The sequence below is a fragment of the Pelophylax lessonae genome (assembly GCF_965119305.1).
Source record: "Pelophylax lessonae genome assembly, chromosome: 4".
NCBI classification, from domain to species: domain Eukaryota; kingdom Metazoa; phylum Chordata; class Amphibia; order Anura; family Ranidae; genus Pelophylax; species Pelophylax lessonae.
Window position 1 is genome coordinate 608,740,167 of NC_138771.1, and position 14,360 is coordinate 608,754,526.

A 14,360-nucleotide genomic window follows, 5' to 3' on the forward strand; every position below is an offset into this window, starting at 1 on the left:
TTGTCAGATGTGGGTACTGAAGTTTCTGCTCAGACAATACGGCCCACACTGCGTAATGAAGGCCTCCATGCCAGAACTCCCAGGCGCACCCCCTTGCTGTCTCCAAAGAATAAGAAGAGTCGACTGCAGTATGCCAAAGGTCATGTGGACAAACCACAGAAGTTTTGGGATAGTGTTCTGTGGACTGATGAAACAAAATTAGAACTGTTTGGGCCCATGGATCAACGCTATGTTTGGAGGAGGAAGAACAAGGCCTATGAAGAAAAGAACACCTTGCCTACTGTGAAGCATGGCGGGGGGTCAATCATGCTTTGGGGCTGTTTTGCTTCTGCAGGTACAGGGAAGCTTCAGAGTGTGCAAGGTACCATGAATTCTCTTCAGTACCAGGAGATATTGGATGACAATGTGATGCAGTCCGTCACAAACCTGAGGCTTGGGAGACGTTGGACCTTTCAACAGGACAATGATCCCAAGAATACCTCCAAGTCCACTAGAGCATGGTTGCAGATTAAAGGCTGGAACATTTTGGAGTGGCCATCACAGTCATCGGACTTAAATCCGATTGAGAACCTCTGGTGGGACTTAAAGAAAGCAGTTGCAGTGCACAAGCCTAAGAATGTGACTGAACTGGAGGCTTTTGCCCATGACGAATACACGTAGATCGCTGCAAGACACTTGTGTCAAGCTATGCTTCACGTTTAAAAGCTGTTATAACTGTAAAAAGATGTTGTACTAAGATTTAATGTCACTTGGGGGTTGAATAAAACTGATAATGATGTGAGCACAGAAAAGACATTTGTGGTTATTTCATTATAAATGTTATGTTATATTTGTCTGACCCACACGTGCCTCTGTGATTTAATTGTAAGCAGGATGACTGAATGATCAAAATCAATGTCAAACTGGCCAAAACAATCAATTTCATTGGGGGTTGAATAATTTTGAACACAACTGTATATATACTGTATATAGTGTAAAAATCTGAATGAAAGTAGAAAGGCCAGCACTGTGACTGCAATGTACATTATTGACAATGTAACATGTTTCAGGCACTGGGGTCTGTTACACTAGTTGTACTATTTAAATCCAGGTCAGGTTCCCTGTAAATAAGCTCACAAAGTTAATGTACATTAAAGTTTCACTTTAATTTGTGTTACAAGCCTTCCTGTGGACTTTTTCTTACCTACTCTTTTTTTCCTTTCTCCAACACGGGCTCTGCCATTACACTACAGAGACTGCTGGTACAAGCCAGGGTCCAGCCTAAAGTAACTGCTGTGTCCCCTCTGCAGCTAGCTCAGCAAGTATGTCACCATGCTGTCACCAGTCTCACTTATCTGTGTCTGTAGGCCCCATTGTCATACTATCCTCCAAGTTTATTAAATAAGTTACAATGTGGAAGGGGCACTAACCCGTAGCAACCAATCAGGATTCATTTTCCATATGCCAGCAAACTGCAATCTGACTGGCTGCTACAGGTTACTGCTCCATTGTCCCTCTATCTACTGTACTACCTTATAAAATTCAGCCTGTTTATTATCTCCGTCCATCTTGGTCATCATGGTTCATGTGAAATACTTGTCATCGTGTGTTATGGTGGAACAGGGTGGGAGACGTTTCCTGATCCAGATCTGTGGCCTTATTGGGAACATATAGATTGACATAGTACCCAGCATGCATTGTTGTAGTGATATCTCATCTAGTGGAGTCATACGTAGATTTTCCGTTACATTGTTCTTCTAATCCTTTGTGTATGCATATTTATGAATTGTATTTGGTTCTGATCTCAGACTGTATTGTTTTTTTTTTTTTTCCCTTCAATGTTAGCGTCTGGTGGTGCAGAGCACTCCGCAGGGTGCCAAGGCAGCACAGGTTTCTCTCGCGGTTCACACGGTGCAGCAGACAGCACACTCCCCACCTGAGGTAGGTACTGCCCGTCCCATTTTATAGGAAATCCACAGTGGGAGAAATAGACCTGCTGATCTTCTGAAACTGATAATTTACTGGATGTCTCTGACCTTAAAAGGATTGTAAAGGCAGAAGTTTTTTTTCATCTTAATGAATTTTATGCATTAGGATTACAAAACCTGCTGTGTACAGCAGCTCCAACCCCCCCCCCCCAATACTTACCTGAACCCATCCTTCTCCAGCGATGTTGATGAGTGTCTCAGCGGACCAGGACTCCCCTCCTCATTGGCTAAGACAGCAGCGTGGCGCAATTGGCACTCAAAGTCATTCAGCCAATCAGGAAAGAGTGGGGACAGGGACAGGTCGCAGGTCCATGTCTGAATGGATACAGGGAGCTGTGACTCGACTCAAGTGCCCCCATAGCAAGCTGCTAGCTGTGGGGGCACTCGACAGGAGGGAGAGACCAGGCGCACCGAAGAGGGACCGGAGAAGAGGAGGATCTGGGCTGCCCTGCGCAAAACCAACTGCACAGAGCAGGTAAGTATGTAGGTATGTTTCTTATTTTAAAAAGAAACAAGACTTTACAATTACTTTAAGTGGCTTCCTGTTCTAGCTATACCGCTTTGGACTCCCCTCAGATCAGCAGGTGACCTGGTCCAGAAGTTGCAGCCTGTGTCAGGCTAAACAGCACTCTTGGAGCCGGTGGGCACACATGGTACTTCACATATGTGACCTATTCTCCAAAAATCTATGTAGAAAAGTTGTTCATCTGCAGGCGTACAATTGGACAACTTTTCCTTAGGGTTTATTGACAAAAGCTGCTCATGCATACAACTGCACAGCCCCACCAGCTGATGAAAGGACTGGAGCTCTGAGTGGCATAGGAATGAGGAGGGAGAGAGTTATTTAGGATTGGGGTCTTTAAAGGGCCATTTACACCTATGCTTTTTTTAACACATGCGTATTAACACACAGTAACAAATTTACACAGGTGAGCCAGTGTTTTGAATAGTGTTAGGTCATATCCATGCAACATACTTTAGGTGAAAAAGTTCATATCCATTTTTGTGATGTGTCAAGAGGAATTCCAGGCATGGTATATTTTTACATTGGTACCAAGCTGGACAATTGTATCTATGTTACTGTGTATTCCATGCCTGGCTGATGCCCCTTGGGGCTGTAAATCACTGAAGTAAGCACCGCTACCCCAATGATCACCACTTGTTTCCGGGTCCCTTTGTGAGCTGCTGGCCTGATGCACTGTGACCATAGGAGGTTGGCCACTCAACACAGGCACCATTCAGAGAATGCTTTGCATTTCCTGAATGAATGCAAAGCTTTCTCTGACTGGATGAGATGGAAAGTGTGACATCACTGGCCTGCCTTTCCATTTCATCTCATTGGAGAAAGCCTTGAATTCATTCAGAAAGTACGAAGCATTTTCTGAATAGCACAGTGCATCAAGCCGGTCGCCCGGCACGAGACCCAGAAGCAAGCGAAGATCATTGGAGTAGCGGTGTCTACTTCAGTGGTTTCCAGCTTCTAGGGGTATAGGCCAGGTATGGTATATTCATAGTTACATTGGTCCAGCTTGGACTAAAGTAACTATGTAAAAATATACCATGCCTAGGATTCTTCTTTAACCACTTAAGCCCCGGAAGATTTTACCCTCTTCCTGACCAGGGGGTATTTTGCGATTCGGCACTGCGTGAATTTAACGGACAATTGCGCGGTCGTGCGACGCTGTATCTAAACGAATTTGGCGTCCTTTTTTTCCCACAAACAGAGCTTTCTTTTGGTGGTATTTGATCACCTGTCCGATTTTTTGATCACGTGCTATAAACAAAAAAAGAGCGTCAATTTTGCAAAAATAGCAATATTTTTCTCATTTTTTTATATGAAATTCCCCCCAAAAAAAATGTAAAAATCAAAATTTTTTAACATTTTCGGCCAATTTGTTTTATGCTACATATGTTTGGTAAAAAAAATCGCAAAAAGCGTATTTTGATTGGTTTGCGCAAAAGTTATCGCGTTTACTAACAAAGGGAAAGATTTTGTCATTTTTGTTGTTTTTTTTTTAACGCGTAATGGTGGCGATCTGTGATTTTTTTTGCGGTACTGCGACATTGCGGCGGACAGATCGGACCCTTGACTGACATTTTTGACACTTTTGGGGTTACCAGTGACATTTCTACAGTAATCAGTGCTATACATATGCACTGTTACTGTAAAAATACACTGGCAGTGAAGGGGTTAACTTTTTTTTGAAAGGGAGGGGCTATGTGTGTCCCTAGGGGCGTGCTTTCTACTGTGATTGGCTGTGGCTTCAGATGTATGAAGAGTGATCAACGGTTCTACATAGTAGAACCGTATGATCATCCTTCATACACAGGGGAGAATGACAGGCAGCTTGTTTACACAAGCCGCCTGACTTTCTCCCTCTCCCCCGCCGATCGCAGAGTGACCGGACATCGGGTCCGCCGGTCACACGCGCGGGGGGGTCAATGACCACGCGGGAGCGCGCGCGCTCGCTCCCTAGACCCTCACAAGCTAGTGACGTAGCCCTACGTCACTTTGCCTGTGAGGGGCTGACTGCCGACGTCGATCGGCGTTAGGCAGTCGGCAAGTGGTTAACCGCTTGTCCACCACATCACAAGGATGTATGATGGCAAAGTGGCTGTTCTGTGCCAGATCATGTACCTAGTATGTGATCTGGCACTTTGGGGTAGGAGGGGTATGCGTGCCGCTTCTGCTGTGATTTGTCACAGTAGAAGCCGATCAGTGGGTGCCAGTGAATGGATATCTGCCAGGATCCTCGGGAAGGCAGAGCTTTGTTCTGACAGGAGGGAAGGGATGGATTTTCCTTCCCTGCAATGCAGGGAATAAAATCCATCACTTCCCTTTTAATAAAAGCACCTCACAGTACCCACAAACACTGGCTAGGCACACAGTTAACCCTTTGATCGCCCTAGATGATGTTTAACCCCTTCCCAGTCAGTGTCAGTACAGTGACAGTATAGATTTTTAGCACTGATCACTATATTAGTGTCCCTGGTTCCCACAGTGTCAAAAGTGTCAGAATGTCCGCCACAATAGTCCCGCTGTAAGTCGCTGATCGCTGCTATTACTAGTAAAAAATAAAAATTCCAGTATATATCTCATAGTTTGTAGACTTTATAACTTTTGCGCAAACCAATTAATATACGTTGATTGGGATTTTTTAACCAAAAATATGTAGCAGAATACATATTGGCCTAAATTAACAAAGAAATTTGGTTTTTTACTTTTTTTTTGGATAGTTTTTAAAGCAGAAAGTAAAAAATATTTAAATTTTTTTTTTTTTTTTTTTATAGCGCAAAAAAATAAAAAATGCAGAGTTGATCAAATACCATGGCAAAAATGGCCTGGTCACGAAGGGGGTAAATCTTCCGGAGGGAAAGTGGTTAAAGGGCCTACTGATGACAGTGGCAGCAAATGACAACATCCGTTACAAATATGTTAATAACACAAAAAAAAAAGCACATTAGGCCTGAATGTGACTCCCGGGTATGTGTATCTATTTTCTAATACTTTCAGATAATGGACTAGAAGTTTCTATTTTAAATCTAAAGTTTCAGTTTTTGTTTACTGGTCCCTTGCCTCCTTAAATTTGAAATCATATTACGGCTCTCTGAGGATGTTATGAATTGAGTTTTCACTATGAATCTGGAATGAACTCTTGTTAGGTACAGGGGGGTTATTTTTGCAGTATTACATGGGTATTGTCTTGTGTTGCAGAGTGACAGCTCTCCGCTAAAGACAAGTCAGAGCCAAGCACTGGTAGTACATGGAACTCCACAGGAGGTAGGTAGACACTGTATAATTTCCAGATTCCTAAAGAGAATATATTCTCTTATGATTTTAACCACCTCCTTCCCAAACCTATTCTGACACTTCGCTCCTACATTTAAAAATCTACTTTTTTTTGTTGGAAATTTTTTATGTCACACGGTATTTGCGCAGCGGTTTTTCAAATGCAATTTTTTTGGAAAAAAAAAAAAAAACAACACCGTAAAGTTAGCCTAATTTTTTTGTATAATGTGAAAGATGATGTTACACTGAGTAAATCGATACCTAACATGTCACGCTTTAAAATTGCATCTGCCCGTGGAATGGGGGCAAACTTTAAATGCCTTTTACAGGTTACCAGTTGAGTTGCACAGGAGATCTGGTTCTACATTTATTGCGATCGCTGTGACGTTCGTGACAATACCTCATGTGTGGTGCAGTCACCGTTTACATATGCGTGCGGGGCTAACGTATGCGTGCGCATTTGCGCGTAAGCACGGTGGGACGGGGGAGCTTTACATATATATATATATATATATATATATATATATATATATATACATACATGCATGCATGCATGCATGCATGCATGCATATATATATACACAGAATCCCGTTCTGTTGACGGCCAACAAAAATTTTATAGCCTGCACACCAGATTTTGTTCGGCTGAAAAGTCGGAGTCGGTTGTCGGAAGCATCATACTAACAAGCCAACAATCGGCCGATCGGACGTTGGCCGAAAATTCACGGCCAACTATCGATGCGCGTGTACTAGGCTTAAGGACTTGACTGCGCTCTCATAAAGGGAAATGAAACATCAAAAAATGTGTTTATCAAAAACTCCCGAAACCTTTACTGTATATACAGTATCTCACAAAAGTGAGTACACCCCTCACATTTTTGTAAAGATTTTATTTTATCTTTTCATGTGACAACACTGAAGAAATGACACTTTGCTACAATATAAAGTAGTGAGTGTACAGCTTGTATAACAGTGTAAATTTGCTGTCCCCTCAAAATAACTCAACACTCAGCCATTAATGTCTAAACCGCTGGCAACAAAAGTGAGTACACCCTTAAGTCAAAATGTACAAATTGGGCCCAAATAGCCATTTTCCCTCCCTGGCGTCATGTGACTCATTAGTGTTACAAGGTCTCAGGTGTGAATGGGGAGTAGTTGTGTTAAATTTGGTGTTATCGCTCTCACTCTCTCATACTGGTCACTGGAAGTTCAACATGGCATCTCATGGCAAAGAACTCTCTGAGGTTCTGAAAAAAAGAATTGTTGCTCTACATAAGGACGGCCTAGGCTATAAGAAGATTGCAAAGACCCTGAAACTGAGCTGCAGCACCGTGGCCAAGACCATACAGCGGTTTACCAGGACAGGTTCCACTCAGAACAGGCCTGGCCATGGTCGACCAAAGAAGTTGAGTGCATGTGCTCAGCGTCGTATCCAGAGATTGCCTTTGAGGAATAGACGAATGAGTGCTACCAGCATTGCTGCAGAGGTTGAAGGGGTGGGGGGTCAGCCTGTCAGTGCTCAGACCATACGCCGCACACTGCATCAAATTGGTCTGCATGACTGTCTTCCCAGAAGGAAGCCTCTTCTAAAGATGATGCACAAGAAAGCCCGCAAACAGTTTGCTGAAAACAAGCAGTCTAAGGCCATGGATTACTGGAACCATGTCCTATGGTCTGATGAGACCAAGATAAACCTATTTGGTTCAGATGGTTTCAAGCGTGTGTGGCGGCAACCAGATGAGGCGTACAAAGACAAGTGTGTCTTGCCTACAGTCAAGCATGGTGGTGGAAGTGTCATGGTCTGGGGCTGCATGAGTGCTGCCGGCACTGGGGAGCTACAGTTCATTGAGGGAACCATGATTGCCAACATGTACTGTGACATACTGAAGCAGAGCATGATCTTCTCCCTTCGGAGACTGGGCCGCAGGGCAGTATTCCAACATGATAACGACCACAAACACACCTCCAAGATGACCACTGCCTTGCTAAAGAAGCTGAGGGTAAAGGTGATGGACTGGCCAAGCATGTCTTTAGATCTAAACCCTATTGAGGATCTGTGGGGCATCCCCAAACAGAGGTTGGAGGAGCACAAGGTCTCTAACATCAACCAGCTCCGTGATGTCATCATGGAGGAGTGGAAGAGGACTCCAGTGGCAGCCTGTGAAGCTCTGATCAACTCCATGCCCAAGAGGGTTAAGGCAGTGCTGGAAAATAATGGTGGCCACACAAAATATTGACTCTTTGGGCCCAATTTGGACATTTCCACTTAGGGGTGTACTCACTTTTGTTGCCAGCGGTTTAGACATTAATGGCTGTGTTGAGTTATCTTGAGGAGACCGCAAATTTACACTGTTATACAAGCTGTACACTCACTTCTTTACATTGTAGCAAAGTAATTTCTTCAGTGTTGTCACATGAAAAGATATAGTAAAATATTTACAAAAATGTGAGGGGTGTACTCACTTTTGTGAGATACTGAATATACAGTATATGTATGTATGCATGTATGTATATTTTGTAAAAAATTTTAAAAAAATTGTTTTTGTATATTTTTTCTGTATTAAATGTATTGCTATCACAAGGGATAAACAACATCCCTTGTAACAGCATAGGCCGTGACAGGTCCTCTTTTTATGGAGAGATTTGGGGTCTATTAAACCCCAAATCTATCCTATGGACTCCCAATGCAGACGATCAGACCGAGATTGGTCCGATCAGCTGCTTCTCTGGCCACTTGTAGCCAGGTAAACAAAGGGGCGGGAACCAGAAGTGACTAATACTCGTCGCTCCCAGTTTCCAGAGTTACAGAGAGAGGGAAACAATGTAATTTCCTCTCTCTCTGTACAGGGCAGCCATTGCTGCCAGCCGTATCGTTCCCGGCCTCCGCGATAGGACTGGAGAGTCCGGGAGAGGCGGCAACGGGAGGGGGTTTGGACCCCTTTCCGCCACCTGCAGAAGTGATCAGGTGGCTAATTAGTCACTCAAATCACTACTGCCTTGTACAGAATCAGCGGCTGCAAAGAATGATACCGGGATGATGCCTGTACAGTAGGTGCAGGCATCATTCTGGTATGACCACTGAACTCCAAGGACGTACGGATACGTCCATTTGGGGGAAGTAGTTAAAGTGTAGCTAAAAACATTTTTTTCCCCTTAACATTTGGATAGAGTGGAGAGGGATTAGAATCAGTATCAGGTTTTACTGCTGTCTGAGCCTTTGTTAGGGAGTAGTAATGGGCTTGGGCGTGTTTGGATTGAGCCCGCCGGAAAGCCCTCACTGCACACCGCCAATCATAGGCAGTGAGGCATTTTCTGACCGGCAGCTTCACATACACACACTGCCTATGATTGGTGGTGTGCAATGCCGGCTTTCTGACGGGCTTGATCCAAACATGCCCGAACCCATCGCTATTAGGCAGATTCATTGTCTCTAATTGTCCTGATCACCAATGTCACCAGGAATGAAAGTGAGGCTAAATCTAAAGTTCTGAGTTGTGACTAGAACAGGAACAGAGGGAAAATCTAATAAGGACACTTGTTCTTATGATCGCTGTCTAAGAGGAGATTTCCCCCACATTGGGAAAAAAATTCCTCTCGCTTCCTGTGGTGTCCAGGACAGGAAGTAAAGGGAAATCTCCCCAGTGAGACACGGATGGCAAAAAAAAAAAAAACAATGGTTGTTGCAGGGTGGGCTGCCGTGTTTATTTATTACAGGCATTTAGTTAGCACCAACAATTTATGCAGAGCTTTACGTACTGTAGATTCACATCAGTCTCTGCTCTCAAGGAGCTTATATTCTGTATCACAATTCTTATTATTGAGTTTTGAATGAAAATGCATTGGCATAGAATATGTGTATAGAAATGTGTCAAACGAATAATGAAGTGGGGAATGTCTAACGCCTATTCATATACAGAGGCAAGTGGAATCACATCTCCTTAAGGGCTCTTTCACACGGAGCGGACCACATTGCGATCAGCTCCGGCACTTTTTTTTTTTTTCACGGAGCTGATGACACTTGTGTCATCCGATCCGTATGTCCGCATATCATCCCATCCGTTTGCGGATGATATACGGACATAATATATGTCTATGGGCATTGCGGATGTCAGCGGATGACACCGCTGACATCCGATTTTGCATCCGTTCCGTTTTTTAAACGAAACAAAAATAGGGTTCTGTTCCGTTCCAAAAAACGGAACAGAACTGAAAGGATGAAAATTGGATGTCAGCGGATGGTCATCCGCTGACATCCGCAATGCCATTGACATACATTATGTCCGTATATCATCTGCAAAAAAATAGGATGATATACGGACATGCGGAACGCCCGTGTGAAAGGGCCCTAAGATATTTGGTGGTTTGCTGATCCAGTGAACATAAAATCCCTTGGGGATTGAGGCGCCTACATTCTAAGATCCCTATCTAATGCATACATACTTTGTACATGCAAACTAGACCCAGTTAACCTTTTTACGTGTTTTTGGAGTGCAGGAGGAGATCAGGGTACACTCATGCAAGCACAGGGAGAACATGCAGATAGTGCACTGGATGGGATTCCAACCAAGGATTCCCAGTGCTGCAAAGCAGAAGTGACAACAACTAAGCCACTGTGCTGCTCCAGTGGTGTGCCCTCGCTTCAGCTCACAGGAAACTATTCACATTGCTTTCATTTTGGGTTTGGCGTCTCTGCTGCCATAGGCAATAGCAGTCAGGCACAATTTTTGTTAACTTGGATGAAGGTGGGGCCCTTCCATATACAGGAGATTGTTGTCATCTTAGGTTTAAAGTTCATGTAAAGCCAAAACCCTTTTTCTTGTTTTGAATACAGTATGAAAGGATTAACAGCCTTGTCAGTGTTTTCTATCTTGCTGTGTCCTATCAGGGGGATATCTGTTGCTTCGTTCCCCAAGGACACAACAGGGAGTAAGTGGTAATCTCGCCAAGCAAAGGGGAAATCCTCTCTTTAGACAGTTCTAGCTGGAACAGGCGTCCACATTTAGAAGATTTACCATCGCCTGGACTTAATGTTACTTTTTGTACTGGTGACAATAGTCACCAGCACAGAGAGGGTGAATCTCCCCAGCATGGACAAAGACAGCAATAAAAACTTGACAGGGGTTTTTACATTTCCATATCCTATCCAAAACTTAAGAGACGTTTGGGATTTATATAAACATTTATACTCCCCTAGGTGGATGCCTCATCGATCTGATGCTGCATCTGTGCCCCGCTGGCCCAGCACTGAAAACTGAGCGATCAAATACCGCTGATCACTCTGTTCTCCCCCTTCGCTCTGAGCAGAGACCTGTGACTGTTAGCAGGGAATGGCTCAGGCTCTCAGCAGATCTGAGGTGCTGGGCTAGGTGCCGATCCAGGCTTCCAGGCGGATACCAACCATATGGTCAGGATCTTTCCCGAACCTGGCTCAGCTGAGTGACATCTGCTGACAGTGGGCTTTAGCCCACTGTTGGTTAAAAACGGGTCACAGGAGTGCAGAACGTCCTGCTTTGGCCATACTTCTCCTTTCAGAAAAAGTTTTCCTTTTACATACACTTTAACATAGATAATATTTACCAAAGCTTTGGGGAGATTTACTAAGACTGGCGCGCACTGGCACACACAGAATGTGGTGCAGCTGTGCATGGTAACCAATCAGCTGTTTGTAAAACTGCACACCAGTTGTAGTAAATATCCCCCTATGTGTCCTGACTGTTCTCTCTTCTTCCTCTGCCAGCGCTCTGTTGTACAGACAACGCCCCAGCCCCAGAAGTCTTCTCCAGTACACCAGCTCAATGTCCAGAGTCTGCAGCATGTCCAGGGCACATCGGAGGTACGGCTGTGTTGTCATAGGACTGAGGTTTCATTGTCTAAATCAGAAACACGCTGGACACCGTTTTATATTTTTCCAATGTACAATTTGGGTGTAAATTCAGGAACTTGTGATTGTTTCTAATGTTTACATATTTAAAAAGGAACCTGATGTTATAGAAGTATAGAAGCTACATTGGCGCATGTTCCAAGGCTGTCATCCTTATCCTTCTTGCACAACTTTGTGTCACAGCCATTGAACAAGCATGTGTATATTGGGTGTTCATGACCACGCTAGAACATGCATTAAACAAGTCAGTAAAACGAGCTCCCAATATTGTAGCCTGACCGCTTCACTTTTAAATGTTTTAGTTATTTGGGTCATAACTATAATGGTACACTTTATGGCTAAAAGTATTGAGTCCAGATGTTTCCAGAAAATTGTACTCTTGCAACTTTGTGGCAACAGTTTGGTGAAGGCCCTTTTCTGGTCTAGCATGATTGTACCCTGTTCAGCCAGCCAGCTCCATAAAAACGTGGCGTGAAGGGACTCGATTGGCCTGTACAGAGACCTGACCTCAACCCTACTGAACATCTTTGGGATAAACTGGAACACCGATTGTGAGTCAGGTCTTCTCATTTAAAATCAGTAAAAACAAACACAAAAAAAGGGCGCACGAGCCTAGCGCATTATCCTCAGCGGGCTTTTAATAATAGAAGTTAAAATCAAACTATTCACAAACATGCGTGGTAATCAGCACATCAATTCCAAAAAGCAGCATCAAATGGAAAAGTCCAATGTCTCATGTAGACGAAGGGCTAACGTGTTTCGATGCCGTGCCTCTTCCTCAGAGCTTCATCTCATTTAAAATCAGTACCTGACCTCACAATTTTTTATTTTTTTGCTGAATTGGCACAGATTCTTAATCAGAGTATAGCATCCAGTCCATTAAAATCCTGGGATATTGATCTGGTCAGTGAAGTAGCAGAGGGGGTTCTTAATCAGTTTCTGCTGCTTTGGTGTTAATGAAATTAACAAAAGGTGCAATAGATGGGCAACAATGAGACGACCTTCAAAACAGGAATGGTATTACAGGTGGAGGCCACTGACATTTTTTTCTGTACTCCTCTTTTCTGACTGTGTTTCACTAGTTTTGGCTGGGGTCAGTGTCACTACTGGTAGCATGAGGCGATACCTGGACCCTATAGAGGCTGCACAGGCAGTCCAACTCCTCCTCCAGGATGGCACATCAATACGTGCCTTTGCCGGAAGGTATGCTGTGTCTCCCAGTACAGTCTCAAGAGCGTGGAGGAGATTCTAGGAGACAGGCAGTTACTCGAGGAGAGCTGGACAGGGCTGTAGAAGGTCCTTAACCCATCAGCAGGACCGGTATCTGCTCCTATGTGCAAGGAGGAACAGGATGAGCACTGTCAGAGCCCTACAAAATGACCTCCAGCAGGCCCCTGGTGTGAATGTCTTTGAGCAAACAATCATAAACAGACTTCATGAGGGTGGCCTGAGGGCCCGACATCATCTAGTGGGCACTGTGGAGCTCAATTGGCATTTGCCATTGAACACCAGAATTGGCAGGTCCGCCACTGGCGATCTATGCTTTTCACAGGTGAAAGCAGGTTTACCCTGAGCACATGTGACAGACGTGAAAGGATCTGGAGAAGCCATGGAGAACATTATGCTGCCTGTAACATCATTCAGCATGACTGGTTTGATGGTGGGTTAGTGATGGTCTGGGGAGGCATATCCATGGAGGGACGCACAGACCTCTACAGTCTAGACCAGTGATGGCGAACCTTGGCACTCCAGATGTTTTAGAACTACATTTCCCATAATGATCATGCACTCTGCAGTGTAGTTGAGCATCATGGGTAATGTAGTTCCAAAACATTTGGGGTGCCAGGGTTTGCCATCACTGGTCTAGACAATGGCACTCTGACTGCCATTACATATCGGGATGAAATCCTTGGACCCATTGTCAGACTCTACGCTGGTGCAGTAGGTCCTGGGTTCCTCCTGGTGCAAGGCCTCATGTGGCGAGAGTATGCAGCCAGTTCCTGGAGGATGAAGGAATTGATACAGTTGACTGGCTCTCACGCTCACCTGACCTAAATCCAACGGAACACCTCTGGGACATTGTGTTTCAGTCCATCCAACCCCGCCAGGTTGCACCTCAGTCTGTTCAGGAGCTCAGTGATGCCCTGGTCCACATCTGGGAGAAAATACTCCAGGACACCATCCTTCGTCTCATTAGGAGTGCCCTGACGTCGTCAGGCATACATACAAGCACGTGGGGGCATACAAACTACTGAGTACCATTCTGAGTTGCTGCAATGAAATTTCAACAAAATGGACTAGCCTGCTGCAACGTTTTTTCACTTTGATTTTCGGGGTGTCTTTGAATTCAGCCCTCTGTAGGTTGATCATTTTCATTTCCATCAAAGGATGTGACATCCTTTCGTTCCTAACACATTATCTAGTCCATATCAGTGGCGGCCCGTGCATAGGGGGCGCCAGGGCGCCGCCCCCCCTAAAAAAAAGGAAAAAAAAAAGTTACAAAAAGAACAATAAAGTTTAAAAAAAAAAAAATCGCGTTCGCCGGCCTATGTGCTGGCTATGGGGGGGGGGGGGGGTTTACGACCCAGAAGAGGCGCCGATTGGCTGCCTTCTGGGGGCGAAACCTGGGCGCAAGTCATAGCGCTAGGACACCCCCACTTTCCTGATATCCTGGCTGTGATTGGTCCAGTCTCCAGCCTGGACCAATCATCATCGTGGACAT

The 14,360-nt window shown here is 44.5% G+C and overlaps 1 protein-coding gene across 2 annotated transcripts in view; it reads left to right on the forward strand.

Annotated features, from left to right (window-relative positions):
- Nucleotides 1-14,360, forward strand: part of RFX1 (regulatory factor X1) — a 66,902-nt gene that overhangs the window by 24,034 nt on the left and 28,508 nt on the right. The window contains exons 4-7 of one of the 2 annotated variants that reach the window (XM_082254839.1): nucleotides 1,233-1,301; nucleotides 1,825-1,920; nucleotides 5,683-5,748; nucleotides 11,495-11,590. In XM_082254839.1, the coding sequence (XP_082110965.1) occupies nucleotides 1,233-1,301; nucleotides 1,825-1,920; nucleotides 5,683-5,748; nucleotides 11,495-11,590 (327 nt within the window). The remainder of the gene's footprint in view (nucleotides 1-1,232; nucleotides 1,302-1,824; nucleotides 1,921-5,682; nucleotides 5,749-11,494; nucleotides 11,591-14,360) is intronic. The other variant, XM_082254840.1, reaches the window with a different exon arrangement.